The 19,922-nt window shown below is 42.6% G+C and overlaps 1 protein-coding gene across 1 annotated transcript in view; it reads left to right on the forward strand.

The window, feature by feature from the left end:
* MED12L (mediator complex subunit 12-like) overlaps window positions 1-19,669 on the forward strand; it is a 48,096-nt gene extending 28,427 nt beyond the window's left edge. Inside the window, exons 22-30 of the mRNA XM_009576629.1 lie at window positions 951-1,310; window positions 2,330-2,486; window positions 3,640-3,857; window positions 10,860-10,949; window positions 11,603-11,823; window positions 13,810-14,020; window positions 14,808-14,864; window positions 19,112-19,193; window positions 19,617-19,669. Of these exons, the coding sequence (XP_009574924.1) occupies window positions 951-1,310; window positions 2,330-2,486; window positions 3,640-3,857; window positions 10,860-10,949; window positions 11,603-11,823; window positions 13,810-14,020; window positions 14,808-14,864; window positions 19,112-19,193; window positions 19,617-19,669 (1,449 nt within the window). The remainder of the gene's footprint in view (window positions 1-950; window positions 1,311-2,329; window positions 2,487-3,639; window positions 3,858-10,859; window positions 10,950-11,602; window positions 11,824-13,809; window positions 14,021-14,807; window positions 14,865-19,111; window positions 19,194-19,616) is intronic.
* The last annotated feature ends 253 nt before the right edge of the window (window positions 19,670-19,922 follow it).

Consider the following 19,922-nt stretch of genomic DNA (forward strand, 5'->3'; position numbering starts at 1 on the left):
CTGATACTTGCAGATAGTCTCAGAGCTTTAGATATATATGCATCTTTAATGGAAACAGATTTATGCCACTCGTACAAATTCAAGAGTTTGGGTAACCATTCATTTTCTGATTTGTTTAAAATTCAGTCATCATGTTTGCTGCATGTCCTTCCTTGTTAAATCCGCAGAGTACACGGTCAATTTGTAACTGCTAATGTGATGAATGTTGGCATAAGCTTGCTCAATTTTGCAATATAGGGTCTTGACTGGAGCCAACTCCACAAAAGTTGCCAAAAAGGAAATTATATTTGACTTGAACAGTGGAAGCTCTTACAAAAGTATTTGCTTTTCAAGCAGAATCCTACGTTTGAGAGCTCCTTTAACTTGGGAACCTTTTGACCTGTTACTTGCTGGGAGGAAGATGGAAGGTGTGATCCTGCTTACAAAAGACAGAGGAAAAAAGGCGTGGGGGAGAAGTGGGGGTGTATTAGTTGTTTTGGATTTTTTGGGGATACAAAGGGATGCATGATTTTTGAAATTGAATTTATTTAAAAGAGAAGGATAGAGCTTAGGATAGAGCTTTTTATTCTGCAGACTAGGTAGGCATTTTTTTGTGATATACTGCTTAGGCTTATCTCCCCTTATTTGAATACGTAAACTTTTAGCAAGTGTATTCTCAGATTAGCAATTTTTGGTAGATAGTTGACTTTTCCTCCAAAATACGGTAGATGGAACTTGAGATTTTTAGCATAGCTATAAGCAAATGGTACTATAAAAATATAATTGCTTTTATCTAGTGGCAGCCTTGGATAGAGATTAAAATCCCACCAGTATGCATTTGGTATATTTTGTGGAGGGGAAAAAAATCCTTACTGGATTTTTCTGACTCAAATAATGATGTACAAAAGCAAGTAGTCTGCTGTAGCGTTCAATTTTCTTAAAATACTAACTTCACTTTTATTCTGAAACAGGGTCTTCAGGTTTCAACCAAACAAAAGGTGTCCCCTTGGGATTTATTTGAAGGTCACAAAAATCCTGCTCCTCTCTCCTGGGCATGGTTTGGTACGGTTCGTGTTGACAGGAAAGTGATAAAGTATGAGGAGCAGCAGCATCTCCTCCTGTACCACACGCACACCAAACCCAAGCCACGGAGTTACTACCTCGAGCCCTTGCCCCTTCCTCCAGAGGAGGAGGAAGAGCCCACCACACCTGTCTCTCAGGAACCAGAAAGAAAGTCAGGAGAGCTCTCAGATCAGGGAAAAGTTGCCACGGACGATGAGAAGAAGACAAAGGGCAGGAAGCGAAAGTCAAAGTCAAGCTCAAGGGCTGATGTAAGTAGTTGGTGCCCCATACAAAACTTGAAATATCTCACTGAAGCATCTGATGTTGCATGGTGCTGTCTTAGCTACCTTCAGAAATTGTTCCGCACCTGGAGGAGCGGGTCCTAATAAAGGGAGTGAATGGAGATGGTCAGGAGGAAGGTGGATTTCTATCAGATAGAGCTCAGCGTAGAGGAATGTACTGTGCTTAGGACCTTACGTGCTATGTGAAATATGCTGGACTGGATCTTACTCACTAAATAGTATTCGGATTCCGTATGTGCTTTCTCTTGTTTGGTGTAAAGTACAGCTGTTACTGTTTGTCTCAATTTCTAAAATTCCTCCTGTTCAAATTATGTAGAGGGCAAGCATGCTGGTTCAAACCCAGGTCCCATTCAAATGGAAACCAATTTGAAAGAAGCTCTTTCACATCGATAAACTGTTTTACTGTGCAGTTTGTTCTGGTTTCTGAGACACTTTCTCTTTTGGTTTTAATGTTTTTGAGGTGTGGGTTCCTAAGCTGAAGAATGACATAGAGCACGGGTTTGAAAAACATGCCTGGCACCACCCAAATAATAATGTACATTTCCAGTGGCAGCATTCTGTGCGATTACGTCCTCTTCACACTGCTGCCGGTGTAGTCGTACATGTTGTAGACATAGTAGTATTCTGTTAGCATCCAGCTGGTTTGTCAATGTGTTGCGTTTTAAGTAACTGTAATTTTAAGATAATTTTCTGGCCTTTTTGATGTTTCAGTTAAGTTCCTCCTGTTGTTTATATACTGATACAGTAAGCTATACCTAATTATAGCCTGCAGAAAATACTTGCTAATAAGGTAAAAATGGATGGTCTATGAAGTTGTTAGTGTTAATTACCTGTGGGCAGCCTGAGACTTAATCTGTTTTTTACATCATTGCAAATGACAATGGGAACTGTCTCTGTCCTTTAATAATTTAGTAGGAAAATTGGCATTATTTATGAGTTAGTAAGGTATGAATGTCAGTAACATTCACTTTTACTTATATTTTAAGGAATATCCACAGAACAACTTATACAGAGTGCCTCCCACTTATTCACCAATTTCCTCTCAAATGATGCACCACCCTCAGTCTGCCTTGTGGGGTTACAACATCATGGGACAGCCGCAGCAGCCTGGCTTCTTTGTGCAGAACCAGCCCCTCCCACCAGGTATGTGTAAGCTTTGAATTCACAGATATGGGGCTTTGTTATTTGGTGTATGATAAAATTTGACTTTTTATAACCACATTTTGTTTCTAACTTTTTCTGAAGCAGGCTGTGTCTGCCGATACCATTTATTTTATTCCTTAGTTAGCCGTTTTATTTGAAGGGCTTACTATTATCAGTTGTAGCTCTGTCTCTATTAAGCTATTAAACTTTTTTGGTAGATAAGCAAAGATGACCTACTGTGGTGAAAGTACAAGAAAGCTGGTAGAAGCTCAATGAGGAGTGAAATAAGAGAGGGATGATTTAAAGGAACAAATGACCTTTGGGTTAGTTCTTCTTTGATTCATACCAAGAACCATGCTGGCTAATTTAACATCTGCTAGATGGAACAAATAAATCCATGGGCTCACTTTTTTTTGTGATATATATTTAATTATTTGTAGGCTTATTTTGTTTCTTCCAGTTAATGTGTATACAATTTAACATAGGTATTTTACTTGCTCTAGGGGGCAGCAGTTTATGATGTTTTGAGAAATACTATTCTGTCCTTCTCAGATATTATGCAGAAGTTTAGAAGTTTGGTTCCAGTTAAACAGGTTAATTTTTTTTTTATGAAGCTCCAAATATAACTAGATCTGTATTTAAGTGCGTGAAAGTCTTCAGAAAATACCAGACAGTGGCTACAAAGTTAAGGAAATGCTGATTTTTAAAAAATATGTATAAGATTACATTCGTAAGTCTAACATATAGATAGGTACGTGATTTTTATCAAATAGCGTAGAGTGCATAAATTATTGCCATCTCATGATAAAATTGTCTTGACATCATAAGCCATTCATGCCATACTTTTGATCTGACATGCAACATTGGTTTTTCAGTAGTAGTCAAACGTTTTATGTGATGTAGAACATGCAACAGCCCATAGCCTGTTTACTTTTTGTTCTCATTTACAAGTGGTAGTCTTCAAAGTTATGTTGCCCATTTAATTTTTCAGACCAGTAATCTGGTTTAACCTGGTCCACTGCCTTTACAGAGATAAGTTTATCATCATTATTGTAAAGCTAACCAAATAGGAGCTGATGAATTAGCAGTGATCTGTACCAACAACGTTCTTATGGAAGGCAGAGAACACATTTGTGTTTTGGGTGGTTTTTAGGTGGTTCCAGGCTGGATCCGACAGGCTCCTTTGTTCCAACTAATACGAAGCAAGCCTTGTCGAACATGCTGCAGCGGCGCTCTGGCACCATGATGCAGCCCCCCTCTATCCATGCAATCACGCCTCAGCAGCAATTGCTCCAGATGAAACTCCTGCAGCAAGAGCAGCAGCAGCAGCGGCTCCTCAGGCAGCAAGCACAGTCACGGTCTCTCCAACAGGTTTGTCCAAACCCCCAAGTCTGAAGAGCAGCACAGTGGTTTTGCCTTCCGTTGGGGCTGCTTGCCCTGCATAGGCTTATGGAGTGGAGAGCCAGCTGATATTTACAGTTGCAATAACTGCCCAAATACTGCTTAACCAGAGCCATCTATTTTTAAACTTCATTTGCCCTTTGGTCTCTTAGCCCCTTCTATTTTTCCTGTGTTTCATAGAACCAGATTTTGCTTCTGCTACTTGATGATACTCTTGTTCCCTGTTGTGTCACAGAGGGCTTTCATAGTGGAATTGCATGGTGCTTTGTACCACCAAGCTACAAGTAAGCAGCAGAGGCACAGCAATGCTCTTCACAATTAAAAATCTGGGAAGTCCAGCAGGAGCCATTTCCATACACGTGTGCACACAGGCGCCCATGTTCTCTAGAAATAGCTGGTATTTCTTCTCCTAACATTTTTGCAGAGTACAGCTGCTGTGTGCCAAACCGCACATGGCTGTTGTGCAACACCGATCGGCGCCTGAGCTAGTTTCAGAATATGGCTACAGACAGGCTGCTTTTGAATTGATGGCGTCAGAACAGAAAATTGGTTTTTGGATCCCAGATAACCAGCAATATGTGTACAGTAGTTGGTGGTAAAACCAGTAACTTCTCACCTTTATTTTGAAGTCCTTCTATACCCATTCTTACCCTCACTGCAATATATATTACATTGCCCTTATGCCATCTTGCCTTAAAACTCTGTAATATGCCCTCTTTGCTTAAAATAGTCAGAATTTTCAGCAAGTATCCTCATAATTTCTCCCATGCTGTCTCTATTTTCTTAGAGCTCCCTTACTGTCCTTCTCATCCCTCTTTCAGTCTCTCTGCTATGATGTATGCAAAGCCCTCTGTAGTGCTTAAATTGCTGATGGGCTACAATAGTTTTATATGGGGCTGTTCATAATTGTGAAACAGGAATTCCCTGTATGTATGCTGTCTTCTACCTTAAAAACAAAAACAAAACAAAACAAAAAGCAGCTCCCAAAAGCTCTGGATGTGTGTTTTATATCAGTGGTACAGTGGATGTTTGATGCCTCATTGGTGTCCTGTAGGCACTATGAGGTACTAAGGATTAGGTACCCTAAATGTTAGGGTACTGGGCTCTACAGTTAACCCTGCAGTATTTCTTACATTAGGCAGTATCTCACTATTTTAGTGTTAGGTCCAACTGGCTTTCAATTACTATGATAGAGTACAGGCTTAAGTAGGAGCCTTGAGTAAACAAATGATGATCACTACTTATGGCTAGGTGGATTAAAAAGCAATAATTGAAGATCTAAAATAACACATTATTCTCACATTTAAGAAATGCTGCTGTTTAACACTGTCGCATGTTTAGAGGACAAAATATGTTGCATTTCCTTTTTGGCTTCAAGCAGGGACAGTATCTGAGGCGTTAAGAACAACGGTTAACTTCTGCTCCAAAGTGCTGCATAGGCAGGTTGTCAGTAAGGAGAATAAACTTGTCATGAAGGCATGAATCCATGCCTAAGTAAGATTAATAAGGTGTCTGTGATGAACTTTTTCATAAAATTTGGACCGAACTTTTACAATGTAAAGGTTGCACTAAAATTCAACAGGGTAGGTTCAGATGCGTATTTCAGCTAACATACGACATGTGCTGGATGTTCATCAGTCAACGGTTCCGTATCAGCCATGTTTTTATTTCAGCAATAAGGCAGTATAAGTTAAACTGATGTAAACCAAGTCAAACCAGAGCCATCCAAACCCAGCCTTTGTTTCCCAGTTACTTGCACATAGCGGCATGCACAGCCAGGTCCTTTGTGGTGTGCTGGGGAGTACCACAGATGGACACGTTTTCTGTCTGGTTCTAATATTTTGCCTTATTGGATGTTTGGAAAGACTCATTCAGCCGGATACTTGAGAACTTTCACTGTAATTAAATGAACGAACAATTCACCAGGCTGTCCTGTTTGCTTTCCTTGTTGTCTAAGCGTGTGCTGGCAATGGTGATACCAGAGAAACCCCTCTGAGGTCCCAGTGGGGCTTTGCGTGCTCCCTGGCACCATGGGCTGCCCCAGTGGGACACCTGCCTGTCTGCATGCATGGTGTTCTAGTTGAGAAACATGTCCCTGGGGAACTTGTGGTAGTTCTTCCTGCAGTCCTAGATTTAGAGTAGGAAATGCTATGGCAGTGTACAAGCCTGAAGGTAGTATTTGAAAATTTAGGAACAAGATAATTTGTAAGCATTGCTACTGTGTGGTGTATGTTGTTAGGTAAAGCTTAAACAAGGAAGGTTTCTTCTTTGGTTTTTATGTTTCTGCAGCTGCAGAATGAAATTACCTACTCGGCTTGAAATCACTGGCACTGGTGTGGACAGTTCTGTAAAATCAGTCCAGAAGGACTCTGCCCTTTGGTGCTGTGCCGTACATGCTGTGCTCTTGAAAACGAATAGCTATGGTGCAAGGTCTTTAAGAACTATGACTTGTTAAAAAAATTCTGAGTATTAGGTATAGAATTAATAGGCTCCTGTGGATGGTAAGGAGTCCTTTCCACGTTTAGAGTTTCTGTTCATAAATTTCATAAAAGTATTGAGGTTCATTAGCATAAAAACCACCTAAAAGGACCTTGTTAGTATTCCTAAACATCGGCATTCTTTGAGTACATACAGGTGAGCTCTGTAAAGGTGCTGTACTGCTCCACTAATAATCCGAGCCTAATCGTGTATATTCTTTGTATTGTTTGCTATTTTCTCGCCTGTCCTTTTCCTTTAGGATGTCTGTAGCACTGCTGTATCCCTTCAGGATGGCTTTGACAACATAATGGTAACCGCTCTGAGACCGTGAACTCTTTATTTTTTCTTTCGCACAAACATGCATTTCTTTCAACACACAGGCTGCACTCTTGGCTTTTGATGGGAATGATACGCTTTGGCACTCCTCTCACCTAGGTAGCACAGTGGCTGCATGTGGGAAGGCTGTGAATACACTTGCACACATAGAATATTTTTTTCTCACAAATATTTCCAATAACTGCATCATTGATTAATTTTTTTCCTCTTCTGTTGTGTTTCTTGCTGTGAAAGATTAGAGTAGCTGCAAGATATGTCTGATGCCATGTGCATCTAAGCATGGCTGGCGTGTTCCCATTGTGCCCTTGTCTCCCTGCTGGCGGCTGGGTCTGCTCCTCTCTGCTGCCATCCATTGTGGCAGCTTCTGCCATGACGTAAGGTGGGGTAGCAGTGCCTGCCACGTCAGATGAGCAGTAAGGGATGGACCACACGTCCTTTTTGGCCAGCGCGTGCCACCAGCGCTTGCCAGGCAGCACTTGGAGCCGTTCCTGGCATGGGCCTGTTCCCGCTGCGGTGGGACACAGTTGTGCCGCTCAGCTCAGGCAGTGGGGGTCAGCTCCCCTGGCCCCGCGTGAGCTATAGTTCCCAAAATACTTCTTGTCGCACCTGAGCACGACAGTATACTGCCTGATGGTCTGTTCCTGAGTTATGGCAGGATGTGCAGTTATTAGAATAACCATGTTTTGTTACTTCCAAAACAAGTAACAGCTAACACTTACCTGTTAAATTATGAAGTTTCATAGAATTCAGTTGTTTCTGGGGAAAAACAATGATGGCATGAAGTTTCATCCCTAATGTCTGTGTTGGAAAGCTTTCCAGATATTAACAAGAAAAGCTGTTCCGGAGTTAGATTGCAGGACTTTCGTCCTGTCTTAGGGAAACTGCAGCGTTGTTAAAAGCACTAATTGGAAAGACAAAGCAAAATGTGTTTTTAAAAAGGCTTTGCTGCTTACCCTGTTGTCCATATTTTATATATGTGCAATCATTCCTGTTATTACTGGTAGCATGTCAGAACAGGGTATAGATCACCATATTTGCAGCTAATTAGGCACACCTAGATATGCAGCAAGTATACAGTAAGGTCTCTCAAATCTATCATCATCTTCTTATCTAAATAAGCATTAGTGTTTCACTACCTACTTTTGAAGTCAGATTTGGTCAGATTTTGGTCAAAATCAGCCTACAGGGTCATGGCTGCTACAATCACCTTTGCCAGTCTCAGCACCACTTGGGAGGAAAATTCCTTCCAAATACACTATGGTCACATACCTTAACAGGAAAAAGCAGTAAGTTTTGCTTCGATTTAAGGTGCAAGTAGAACAAAGAGAGCAGTGGTTATTACTGTAACATTGCATCAGCATTGAATAAAAGTGTTTGGGTTTTTTCTCCTTTTTTTTTTTTGTTTTGTTTTTGTTTGACATGCATGCACAGTTCTGGCTTGCAGCAGTTGGCTTGCATGTTTAGTTAACTCTCTACTAAATTATGCCTGGAGTGAGAAGTCCCTTTGAATTTAGCAACATCTGCTGCTGCTGCTCAGGAATGCAGAGCGCTCTCTCACAACATGGGAGCTTGCTCGGTGGCCGTGTGCTGCCGTGGAATAAATTGATCTGTCCCCTACCTAACAAACAGCTTTTTGCTTACGTTTCACATGTGTGGTGCTTGCCTGGCCTGGGCAGTGGTGCCTTCAGTATGGGTGTGCTGCTTTTTGAGTCTCACACCCTGCCAGCTCTGCTGCTTTGTGTGCGCTTTAAATGGCGGGGAAAAGATCGGTGGACAAAACTGGCTTGTGGCTCTCTGCCCACCATGTATTGCTGGCATCATGCAGCTGCTTATTTAGTATTTTCTTACAGAATTAGGGCCTAATCCAATTTCCATTGATACAACTTCCACTGACTTTGGAGGGACACTGTTTACACTGCATGGGCATGAGTGGATGAATTTTGCTCTTGGGCATACCAGGTTAGCTGTCACTGGGAGAAACAAAAGGATAACACATGGAGCAGCGCTCTACAGACCAGCTTCCACAGAACCCATAAGGTGGTTTGTATGACTGCAGGGAATAGCTTAAGGCACCAAGTTTTTCTAGAAATCAGTCATTGTTTTACCAGATTTCACTTTTGGGTGACTTCAAGTTACATCTTTATCTATCCCGTGGTTGGCATGTTATGAAAAAAATTCAGAAGCAATTTGCTCAGAGAAATTACTGTTCTTTTTTTGGTTTTCTTCTTCTGCCTCTGTTTAAAAAAAGAACAATCTTAAGTACTTGCGTACCTTACCCCTGTACTTGTCTGACATCTGTTTTATGTGCATCCCGTCCGCAAGATGTGCGTTCTGTTCAGCGTTTCAGTTTCTCACCTATCAGGTCATTGTTTTGAGAGCTCCCTGTCTGATTTTGCAGATGTTTTTCCAGATGAATTTAATTTTGTCTGAACTTTTGTCAGGACTGAGAGATGTTACTCTGTTCACATCTCCTGTACTCCCTAATTTGTTTTTCAGAATTTTCCATGAGATATCTACTTGTTTTTAAAACAAATCCTTAGCGTAGCCTCTGCCTCCTTAGTGTAGCTTATCCTATCGGAGCTCCCTGCTGTCTTGCCTGCACCTTAGTGACCCCTTTAGCGGTGGTCCCAGAGGCTGGCACGGAGCCTAGCTAGGTCAGTCTCTTTTTTGTTTGTTTGTTTTTCAAAGGAAGGTAGGTAAGAAAAATGAGTGTGTGACAACCCTGTGGCACCCTGCGGTAGCTTTGCCCCTGGTTTTGCATCTTGTCCTTGACCTCTTCTGTCTGTTCTCTCCCCAAAGCACAGGGCGGTTAATCCAGCCCCGGTCACAGCAGTTCATGTCTTTTGGGGCTGGATCGGTTGAAGCTGGAACGCTTTCTCTCTACCGTACTGCTTCCCTGAGCGATTCCCGTTCCCCATAGGTAGCTCTGCTTGTTTCCCGGTCTGCAATGAGGATCATCACTTATTTTTAAACCCAATCCAAAATAATAGCTGAACTGCAGGACTGCTGGTTGTGCTTACAGACTTGTTAACATTTGGTACAGTTACCACTAAAGGGATGGGAGCAGATAAGGAGGAGAGGTCCAATGGTGCTTCAGTATTTTATCCCATGTGAGATTTTCTTTTCTACTGGGTAGCCCTGATTGTAATGTTGCTGTTTGCAGTGTGTTAACCAAGTCACTTTCAGCCTTAAATTATAATACGTCTCTGTAAGGATATCCTGATTAAAATGGCAAAGGCTTTGTTGGAGGACTTGGATTTTTTGTTTGGTTTTGTGGTGAACTGGGCACCTACAGGGAAGGAGCATCACTGCTTCCAGCTCATGTCTGCCACTGAGCTTTTTTGAGTAGAATGATTTTCAAAATGATCAAGTGCAGCTGTGCAGCATCACAATCACACAGAAAATACACAGACTTGATTGTATCCTTGGCAAATTCTCATTCGCCAGTTTTTTACAATCTTGGTCCTGAAATTAAGTCTAACATTTTAATTTTTCCTCTTTTCTGGTGCTTCAAAACAAACTAATGCAGTTGTAGTTGAAATCTTTAAATGATTTGCCATTAATTGGGCATAAATATTGAGGCAATTTAAAATGAACGAACTAGGCTGTCTGCTGATCACAAATATGGACTGTGTTTCCAAGCTGTATTGGTTGGGAGCTGGAGATGCATGTGTTACCCATTTATCATACTGGTATTTTGTATGTCATCATAAAATTTTGCCTGCGTCATCTGGGGGAAAGCTAGTAATCAGGTAGCCTGAGAAAGATATCAACTGTGTATTTATATTAGAGACTATCACTCACTCTAAGCTTCTTGTATAATTTAATGTACTGTCTTCAAGACAGCTAGAATATTTTTTTTCTAATCCTTTGCAAACCCCCATTTTAAAGGGTGTCTGCAAGACCTCTGTTCAGTAAATGGCTGTTTCTTCACTGCTGCAGTGTTACAGTAGTGTCAGAAATCAACCAAAAGTCAATTCTTCTGTCTCCCTGTAAGTAAGTAAGTTTAGCAGTTTGGCACTGAGCAACAGCGCTGCCTTGAAGGAAACGGTCAAGTCTCTCCATGGGTCTTTAGGACACAACTTGGTGGGGTTTGTGTCCAGAGCTGAGCTTATTCGGGGTGTGGAGGCTGTATCTGATGGGTGATGTGTCTTTCAGGGTCAGCCAATGGACCAAGCTGCTATTTTCACTCCGCAAGTTCGACCCCTGTCTCAGCTTCCACAGTACCCAGGGTTACAGCAAGCACAGGTACTGCGCTACTCCCATGAAGCATGTGCATAAAAATGCTTTTAAACAGAGCTCCTTTACCTCCCAGCCTGCTTTTCTGTGCTTGGGATGTGCCTCGTGTGTGTGGCCTAGGGTAACGGTGAGGCCTCCTTCTAGGATGCTTGCGGTCTCCGCATGCTGTAGCTCATAAATGTTTTTAATGTGATCACTTCCCAGTTTTTCCTAATGTTGTTGCTGGTAAAGACAAGCATACTTCAGCATTACACCTGAAATTTGGCCAATTTTTGGTCAGATAGTGATACCAGTAACTCTTTATTATGTCATGGTCATTCTGGTACTTGGGATTTGGGGGGGGGAACAAAGAAAAGAGAGGGGTGGAGCTGTGGAGCAGAGCCCTGCTCTTGCTCAGTGCCTCTCAGGGGAGGGTGGCACGGTGCAAGTTCCACCCTGCTGTGTGTGACCAGGTTGCAGCTGCCTGAACCCGCAAACAGAAGTGGGGTACAACCAGTGTGGGGGACTCGCAGGTTGGTGCGTGGGTACAGCACCACGTCTTACTGACTTGCCTTGGTTGTCCAGGCTTTGGCTCTTTGATAAAGGCCATCTCTTTCTTTTATAGTTAAGCTAATTTAAATACGGGCACAGTAAAGTTACTCTTCTGTCTGTTTTCCGTGCAGAGCATGCCTCACGGATACACGATGTACAGCACTCAGATGCCTTTGCAGCAGCAGCAGCCTGGTGGCGTAGTGCTTTCCCCCAGCTACAACCCCCGAGCGTACACAGCAGCTCATCCCAGCCCCACGCTGATGGAGAGGCTGCGGCAGATGCCACAGCAGCCCAGCGGATATATTCAACAGCAGGCTGCTGCGTACATCCAACCTTTGACAGGCACTCAGCGGTGAGCTTCTGCAGTTCTCATAGCTGGTAACATTGCAGTATTTTAATGGCAACTTTGTTTAGAGATCTAAAGCTTTATTTAAAATGAAGTGTATTAATCAATATGAGGCTAGCATTGGATCTAACTAGCAATAAATATGCACTTCTCTCCAATTTCCCCCTGTTTTTCCCTCATTTAATTTTTATTTTAAGTTGGTCTTGGCGCACATTGTAGCCCAGTTGTCCTGTGTGTTTATAGAACATAAAAATTCATTTAAAAACGTCTGTTGAATTCTATTTCACTACACACACAGATATGGTATCCATATTATGCAAACACGTGTGTGGTATTAGACAATAAATATTCCAGGTTTACCAAAGAATCTGTAGTCAAGAAGACACAAGATCAACTTGGTAGTTTAACTAGCAATAGACAAATGAATTTTACGTAACTCTGAATAGACTAAATTGACTTAACTTGGAAGTACAGCTGAGTTGCAGTGCCTGTGAGAAACAGGAGAAATTCGTTGGTAAAGAAATGTAATGAAACAGAAGGCAGATGAAGCAGGGAAGAAATCTGTAAAAGGCAGTGTTACAGAGTAAGCAGAGTGGAAAACTGGAGTGTCCAAGGACTGTCTTGAATCAGACTTTTTTCCTAACAGTCTACCATAGTCCAACTAACAGTCCAACTCTGCTCTTAACTGAATCAGAAATTTTGCCACTTTTAACTTCCACTTCAAATAGACATGTTCAGTAGAGTGACTCCCAAAAAACACAGGCTTAAATTAAAGAAAGGGTAACGGGGGAAGGAAAAACAGTCAAAATTTGCAAGGTCTGCCTCTGTATGCACTGTCCAGCTGTAGCTGTGATGGAGTATCTGTGCAGCACAGCGCTCTCCCCGTGTGCGGGTCGCAGATTCATTGAAACAGCAGGGAGTACGTAGATGTCAGTCATCACAAGGTGGTCGGGCCCATCAGCAGAGCTTCAATCCTGTCTGGCTGATCCCATGTAATTTATCCTGGACTATCCCTGATGAGCTCTGTTACCAAGTAGAGATATTCTTCTTTCTCTGCTTCAGCTCTAATTTGATCCTAAAACTAAAATCTCCTTTAGATGCTAAGTTCAGGTGTACTTAAATGACTTGCTCATCAGTTGCTTGTTGTAAGCAGAATATGAAAGTGTCATGTTATGTAGCTATGCAGTTCTCTCTCAACTCTTGTTACTGTTAATGAAATCAGTGTTTCTGGAATTGTGAATGTTACCATATATTCTGCAATAATCACTGGCTCCTTAACTTCTTTTAAATTCTTGCAAGCCTGAATATCTTAAGAGTATGCTCAATTTTGGGTATGTTTGCCCCTCTTCAAAAAGTTTGGCCTTGACTTGGTTGACAGCCTTGTATGACAACCTACAGGGTGCCTTGCGTTAGGAATAAAGCTGCTAACCTGAATTGCCTTGTCTTTACTGAGTTTTTAACAGCTAATCTAAACTACGAGCTAGGTAACATGTTTTCCCCATGTATATCTTTCTGCTTTGTCAACGTTAATTACTCCTATAACATCCTAAGAAAGTATTTCTTGCTTGGTGTGTTTTTTCAGTGTTTTAGAAAGTAAAAAGTCTTTATAATCAGTTTTAAATTCATGGTAATGTAACTATGAGATGTTTTGGTTGGGAGAATGTTTCAGCGCTTATGTGAAATTCTTGCTTAAAATGTAGAAACTCATCACTCTTCCTAATAAAGAAAGAATTGAATGCTTGGATCTGTTCTCCTTGTTTAGAGGAATGTGTTATTACCTATGTCAGTTACTGGGCGTCAGTATGGTATGGCTTCTGTTACAGAATATTTTTCCAAGCATTCATATTTGGAAATGTATTCTTTCTGTAAAACATAATGTCTTTTAAATCTGTGGAAGTCTGATATCGCAGTTATAGTTGAGTACTCCTAGACTAACTTGTGCTCTCTCCATAAATGAAGTATAATCCGTTATTTTTTTTTTCCGCCTGTCAGATTGAGCCATCAGCCTTTGCAGCCGAATTCTCAGGTTGGAGGGGGACTGGACAGTGCATCGACCGCAGGTCCTCATCCGACTCTGAACTCAGTACAGCTGCCTCCGGAGCCAATGAGACAGAGACAGCAGCAGCTGCGACAGCAGAGACTCTTCCAGGTGAGGGACTCAGCTGCACTGGAGGCCAGGGATATTTCAGTGCAGGAAGGGAGTGTAAACATCACTGTATTAGGTGATGGCGTTACGCATGTGTATTCAAGTCTAAAGCAGCAGAGCCTGGTACTATAAACCAGAACTGCTTTTACTCAAGTGCAATAATTCGTTGCTTACATTTGGGATTGCTGAAAGAGAGCTCTGGACATACATGTAAAATTCAGTACTTTCATTTTTCAAGATTGTAGAATGCCTGTGGAGAAGGTAAATTTGAGAACGGCCTAGCTGAATGTGCTGTGGTTGTGCTCTCCCCTGTCTGCCTGTATAATGTATACTGGAACTAAATTGAAGGGCTTGCTTCCTGTCTGGCCTATTTCCTATATTCTGATTTGATGATATATTTTTAATTTGGAGGTAAGTATCAGTTTGTCTGCTAAATGTGTGGGGCTTGGCACAGGGGAAGTAAATTACGTTAAAAATCCTTCCCGTGGCCCTTTGATGGTTGGAATCATTTTCATGTTTTCATTTCAATGCAATAGCTATCTGTGCCAGTTCTTGTCGAATGATAATGTATTTTATCTATATATTTTGATGCTGTAGTAAACTAAATATACCAGCTTTTGAGTATTTTTTTGTCTACTAACAATGCTCCGTGTCAGCCTTGGTGTGGCTGACGGTGAAAGTGGAGAGCTGGGAGGCTTATCTCCCAAATAGTGCCTATGCGAGCCCAGATCCTATGCTGGACATCAGTCATGAGAAGCCATATTGCTTGGTTCGTAGTCGTTCCTGAGGCAGTGTGCGTGTTGTGTCACTTGTTTCAGTGCCCGTCTCCTTTCAGTTGCAGCAGCAGCAGGGGCAGCAGCAGGCGCTTGGTCTCCAGCCCGTGCAAGCACAGCAGCCTTTGGTAAGCAGAGGCGACTGCCGGATATTTTGGGCAGGTGCGAGGGTGGTGACAAGGTGGGTTTTGTCACTTATGGAGATGGGCAGCGTGGCAGTCTGGGGAGAGGGTTTGTGTGAGCTTCCCCGCATCACCGTCTGCCTGCCAGTGCTGACTCCATGGTGCCTGCAGTGCCGTACCTCCACTGCTCTGAATGCCGTACGAGTGTGTGCCGTGCCGGCGGCGACAGGCTCGTTTTGCCTGCGTCCTGAGCGGGCCACGAGTTGTGGCTGTGATAACAGGGTGCATTAGCTGGGGCTCAACAGCCTGCTACTGCATCCAGGTAGCTCCTGGCTGGCTCCGACCGTGAGCAGAGGAAGATTGCATCTGACCACAGAAGACTGCGGAAATGTGTCCATCTTGCCCAAACGTGGCAAGAGGTGGGTGGCAGGCGTGGAGGTGTCCCTGGAGGTGACCTCTGACAGGGAGGCAAGTGCAGCTTGGAACACAGGCCTTGGCAAGGAGGGCTTGTGCACTGCCCTGCTCAACCCCCGGTGCCTCTGCAGCAGCGCGTTTGAGTTTGCTGTTCAAAGATGCTCCTTCTAGGACAGGAGTACACGCTGCCTCCTGCACCTTCATGGTTTATTCACCAATTTAGTCAAAACTGATACCAAAGTTGGGCGAACGATGATACGTTGTTTTGGCTGAAAAAAGATTTGTGCGTGTGTAGGAAAAGTTCAAATGCTTCATTTCAACACATCTTTTTGAAATTACACTTGGCAGTATTGGCTGCTCTGGAAGAGGCAGAGCAAAACCCCTTTGGCAAGTTGAGGGCATCCCAGCTTGTGGAAAATGGTGCGACAAAACCAGAACATGCAGTAAAAGCAAAATCCTTTTCCTGCTGTCACACTGCAGAATTTGCAGAGGTCGCCTGTCCTGCAAAGGTGGAATCTTGCATTGCTTTGCACTGGACTTTGACCTGATTTAAAGGCACCGCACGGAGGGCATGACATTCCCGCTAGACTAGCTAGATTTAAAATTAATGGTTAATATCCCAAACAATACAACCACCCATAGCAGTTCTTTTGAGAATTACTGGGGGATATAGTTACAAAACGGGTACCAGTGCTTTTCTAATTCTGTACATCTCATTTCCATCTCCAGTAAAATAAGACTGCCCAGACTAGCTGCCTTAAATGTCTTTATGCGAATTCAAAGGGGGGGAAAAATGAGATGCTTTAAAGTCATCCTCAGTCGTACTCCTAGTGCAGCGCAAAAAAATGACTGTTTTGGAAACCTGATACAGAACCAGGTGCTGTAAGCCCCACTGAAAGTCAGGGATCTTTTTTTCTGGGGGTCTAAAGATACCGTTTAGTAGTCCCAAAGCAGCAAGCTAAGGTAAATTAACACCTTACTGCTGCAGGAATGAATTCTTCCTGTTTATGCTTGCCGTGCTATTCATTTTTATAAGTGTTATCCTAATTAATATGTCATAGTAGTAATAACGAATAGCCCTTGCTAACTTTAAAAACTTGATGAGAAATCTGTAGTTGCTGCTGATGCATATAAATTGGTGGATTTTTCTGTCTTTGTAATATTTTGAAGTGAAAGCACGATAACGTATACGATTGAGGCTACTTGTGGAACTAGTTTTTGCTGTAACACTAAGAAGAGCATTCACTTGGAAAATGTAAGGTGGTGGTGGTTGGCATTTCTCCACCTTGCCGTGCTTGTGCTGTGTTTGTGCGAGCATCCGCGCTCCCTCTGCCGTCGGCTGCGGATGCTGGTAGCTCCACCGCTGCCAAACTCCAGTCCCTGCCTTAAGTCATGTCACAAGTGACTGTTCGTGACTTCAGGCCTTTGATTTTTAGGTTGTACTGCTAACATGCTGGGGAAAAAATGTGTTTTATTGTTCGAAGATCCTTTTAAATTAAATCGTTAGTCATAAAACAGAGCTGCGTGAAGACAACTGCACAAACAAAATTGTTTTTGAGACATTCCTATATGCTGAATTGCAGCCTTTTGTAGCTTAATGTATGATTTTACCAAATCACTATCACTGCCAAGTAATTTTTATGGACACGTCCACTGAATTTACAATGTCATTATACTTGTTTCCTGTATTTGGGCAGTTTTTTCAGACATATTTAAGGTAGTTGAGGATAATTACAAAAAGTTTGCTATAGAAAAATGGAGAAAATACAGTAATGCTGAAATTGCTAGTTTCTGAGTTTAAAGTGTTAATCAATGTGATCTGATAGAGAAGCTCGGTGGCGGCTTGTAAGTGCAAGAGTAAGGATAAATGAAAGGTGTTTATCTGATAGCTATTGAAAGATCATTTTCATCCATTTTTGAGTTTTTCTTAATAGTGTTTAGATCTTGAACAAACTGCACGTGAAAGACTGTCACAGAGACGGAGCACCTGCCTGGCTGCAGGCTCCTCTTCCAGCACTTAGCACAGCAGAAAGCTTTCTGTGTGTTGGTGTCACGTCCCCAAGAAACCCTGGTGTGGTTAATGCTTTTGACTAACCTCAGCATTTACTAAGGACTGTTAGCCAGAAGATTACGCAATGTATTTTAAGTGAAGGATTTGGTTTCAGAAAGGGAAAAGATGCTGAAGTCTCGTAAAACACTGAAACTCCCTTCAGTAAGCAAAAGGTTTCACTGAAACAAAGCATGGGCGTTTTCTGTAGCGCATATGATGTTATTAGAGTATTGAATAACTCCATTTTTATTCAGCACATCAGGTTCTCAAACTGGTCAGGTGTATTGTGTATCCTTGTGCAGAAGCACCAAAAAATCACTTAATTGGAGGCACATGCATTTTCACCAAATCTAACGAGAAGGAAAACTCCAGGACTTGGGAAAGAGATCTAGAGAGCTTAGAGGCCCTGAGGATAAGACAGACAGTAAATGGTGACGGCTTGGTTTGGTTTGTGCTTGCTGGCATAGCAGTACCTCATTCATCACGATTTCCCTCCCAGGAGTAGGTAAGTATGGGGGAGTTGTGCCATCAGCTCTCTATCCTCAGGAATCTGAGATAGCTCTTGCATAAACGTTTTTCTTTTCATATGGGTGACGCGTTCCAAGGGAAGAAATGCTTCTTGTATAGGGAGACCTTTGGCTCCAGAGGTATCCATCCCTGGTCTGTGCCAGGTCTGTCTGTCATCATTCAGTAGCGGGGTGTGCAGTACACTCAGTACTCTGACATACAGGTAGATGATCAATAAAGTTAACAACAGAGAATGATTTTCTTCTGAATGAAGCCAGAAGCGTGGAGAGCAAAGCTGTGCTTGTTCTCCTACCCATCCTTACTTGAAAAATAGACTTCACGGGTCAGATAGGTAGGGAGTAATGCATACTGTCAGAGAGACCAATTAAAGACTAAATTCTGCTTTGGTGCAAGTAGAAATAGGGTGCAAATGTGTGAAAGTCAATGCATTTACACCCAGGGTACTTTCAAAGTGATTGAAGTGATGATTTAATTCATTAACAGCAGATTTCTATGGAAGCTTTTTGTGTCTAATCCCGTTGTGCTTAATGCCATGGACTGGAAGGGCCTTGTCTCGATCCCTGTGGGCTTAGGGTAAGGATCAGAACGATGACTGTTTTGCTCGGTGGAGGAGTTGGCCCAGTTGGCTGGGCACTGATCCGTCTCCTGTCCCACTGGCGCTAAGAATTGAGTGTGCAGCTACAACCCTGCAGTGGTGTGCAGCGCAATGAACACCATCTGCTTTGTGCTCATCCTTTTGATCTGATGTGCCATTGCCCTGGGGAAAGTATTTTTTGAGAAGCTTCGAGTATTATGCTTCAACCACACCTAAGTGTTTTAAAATGCTAAAAAGGCTGTTAATTTTGATTTGCAGTTTTTATTTGCCTTGTCTTTGAACAATGCAGACAGTAAAGCTGCTTACAGTGACTTGCAGGATGAATCCTGACCTCTCCAGAGGTGGAAAAGACAGAGGCTGACTCTGTCCCTTGTGTCTGGCTGGACACACGTGATGCCTGTAACACAACTGGAAATGGGTGAGATTTCAGGGAATGAAGAGAACAAGTGTTCTGTAAGTTCTACGGGTGCTCCATGTGTCCTTACTGTGCTGTTAAAGTCCGGTCAGGATCTGCTGTGGGGGCACGCCTGCCTGCCTGCCTTCTGCTGTCCACTCCCCCTGCTCTGTCAGCAGTGATGGCGCAGCACAAGCTGAACGCTTCTGCAGTTACCTGACGTGGCCCTTGCGCTGTGCGTGTGTCTTTCATTTTTCATGTTTCTTTTGCAGTTTCCAAGGCAGGGCTTACAACAGACACAGCAGCAACAACAGACAGCGGCGCTGGTCAGGCAGCTCCAGAAGCAGCTCTCTAGTAAGTGTGTGTATGCACAGATGTACATAAATACATACGTATATTTGAATATGGAATTACCTTTCTGGAGGTGTTCTGCCTATTTAAATGCTGCTATATATACATGTAAGTAATTTACCTATTGGCTGCTGGTTACCCATCCCAGTAGCGATGTAATACCAGAATTCTGGTGCTAGTGCATCCCACGGATTTCTGTTGGCCTCGAGAAGCCCGAGTCACTGGGCCTCGCTGTAATTTGCTGCCTGTTTTCTCCCCTCACTTCTCTAGTCCTACCACAGGCAAATGAGCACCTCTTGCGTGCATTAGATAGGTATGTAAGGGAATGTACTGACTGTTGTTTGCTACTGCAGCATGAAATACAGGTATTTTTCTGTATTTCTGTAGAGTACAGGCACAAACACTTCCCTTTGCTTTACCAACCAGGTAACCAGCCACAACAAGGAGTGAACCAGTACGGGCATCCTTCACACTTCTAAATCAGAGATGGAAGGGAGACGTCATGTTACGTTTGCACTGAAGAACAGAACATTCAGAATTCAATGCACTAGTTATTGCTAGAAAGCAAACTTCAGTTTTCTTCTCTTATTATTTCAATAATTATTTTTTGTGCTGCAGTTGATGTGAATATGTAACAAGGTGGGTTTTTTGGGTTTGGGGATTTTTTTGCGTTTAACTAGATTTAAATGTATGGACTTGTGGGCCTATTTGAAGAATGTTATTGCAGATTTT

Source organism: Fulmarus glacialis, unplaced genomic scaffold (genome assembly GCF_000690835.1).
Source record: "Fulmarus glacialis isolate BGI_N327 unplaced genomic scaffold, ASM69083v1 scaffold14594, whole genome shotgun sequence".
Taxonomy (NCBI): Eukaryota; Metazoa; Chordata; class Aves; order Procellariiformes; family Procellariidae; genus Fulmarus; species Fulmarus glacialis.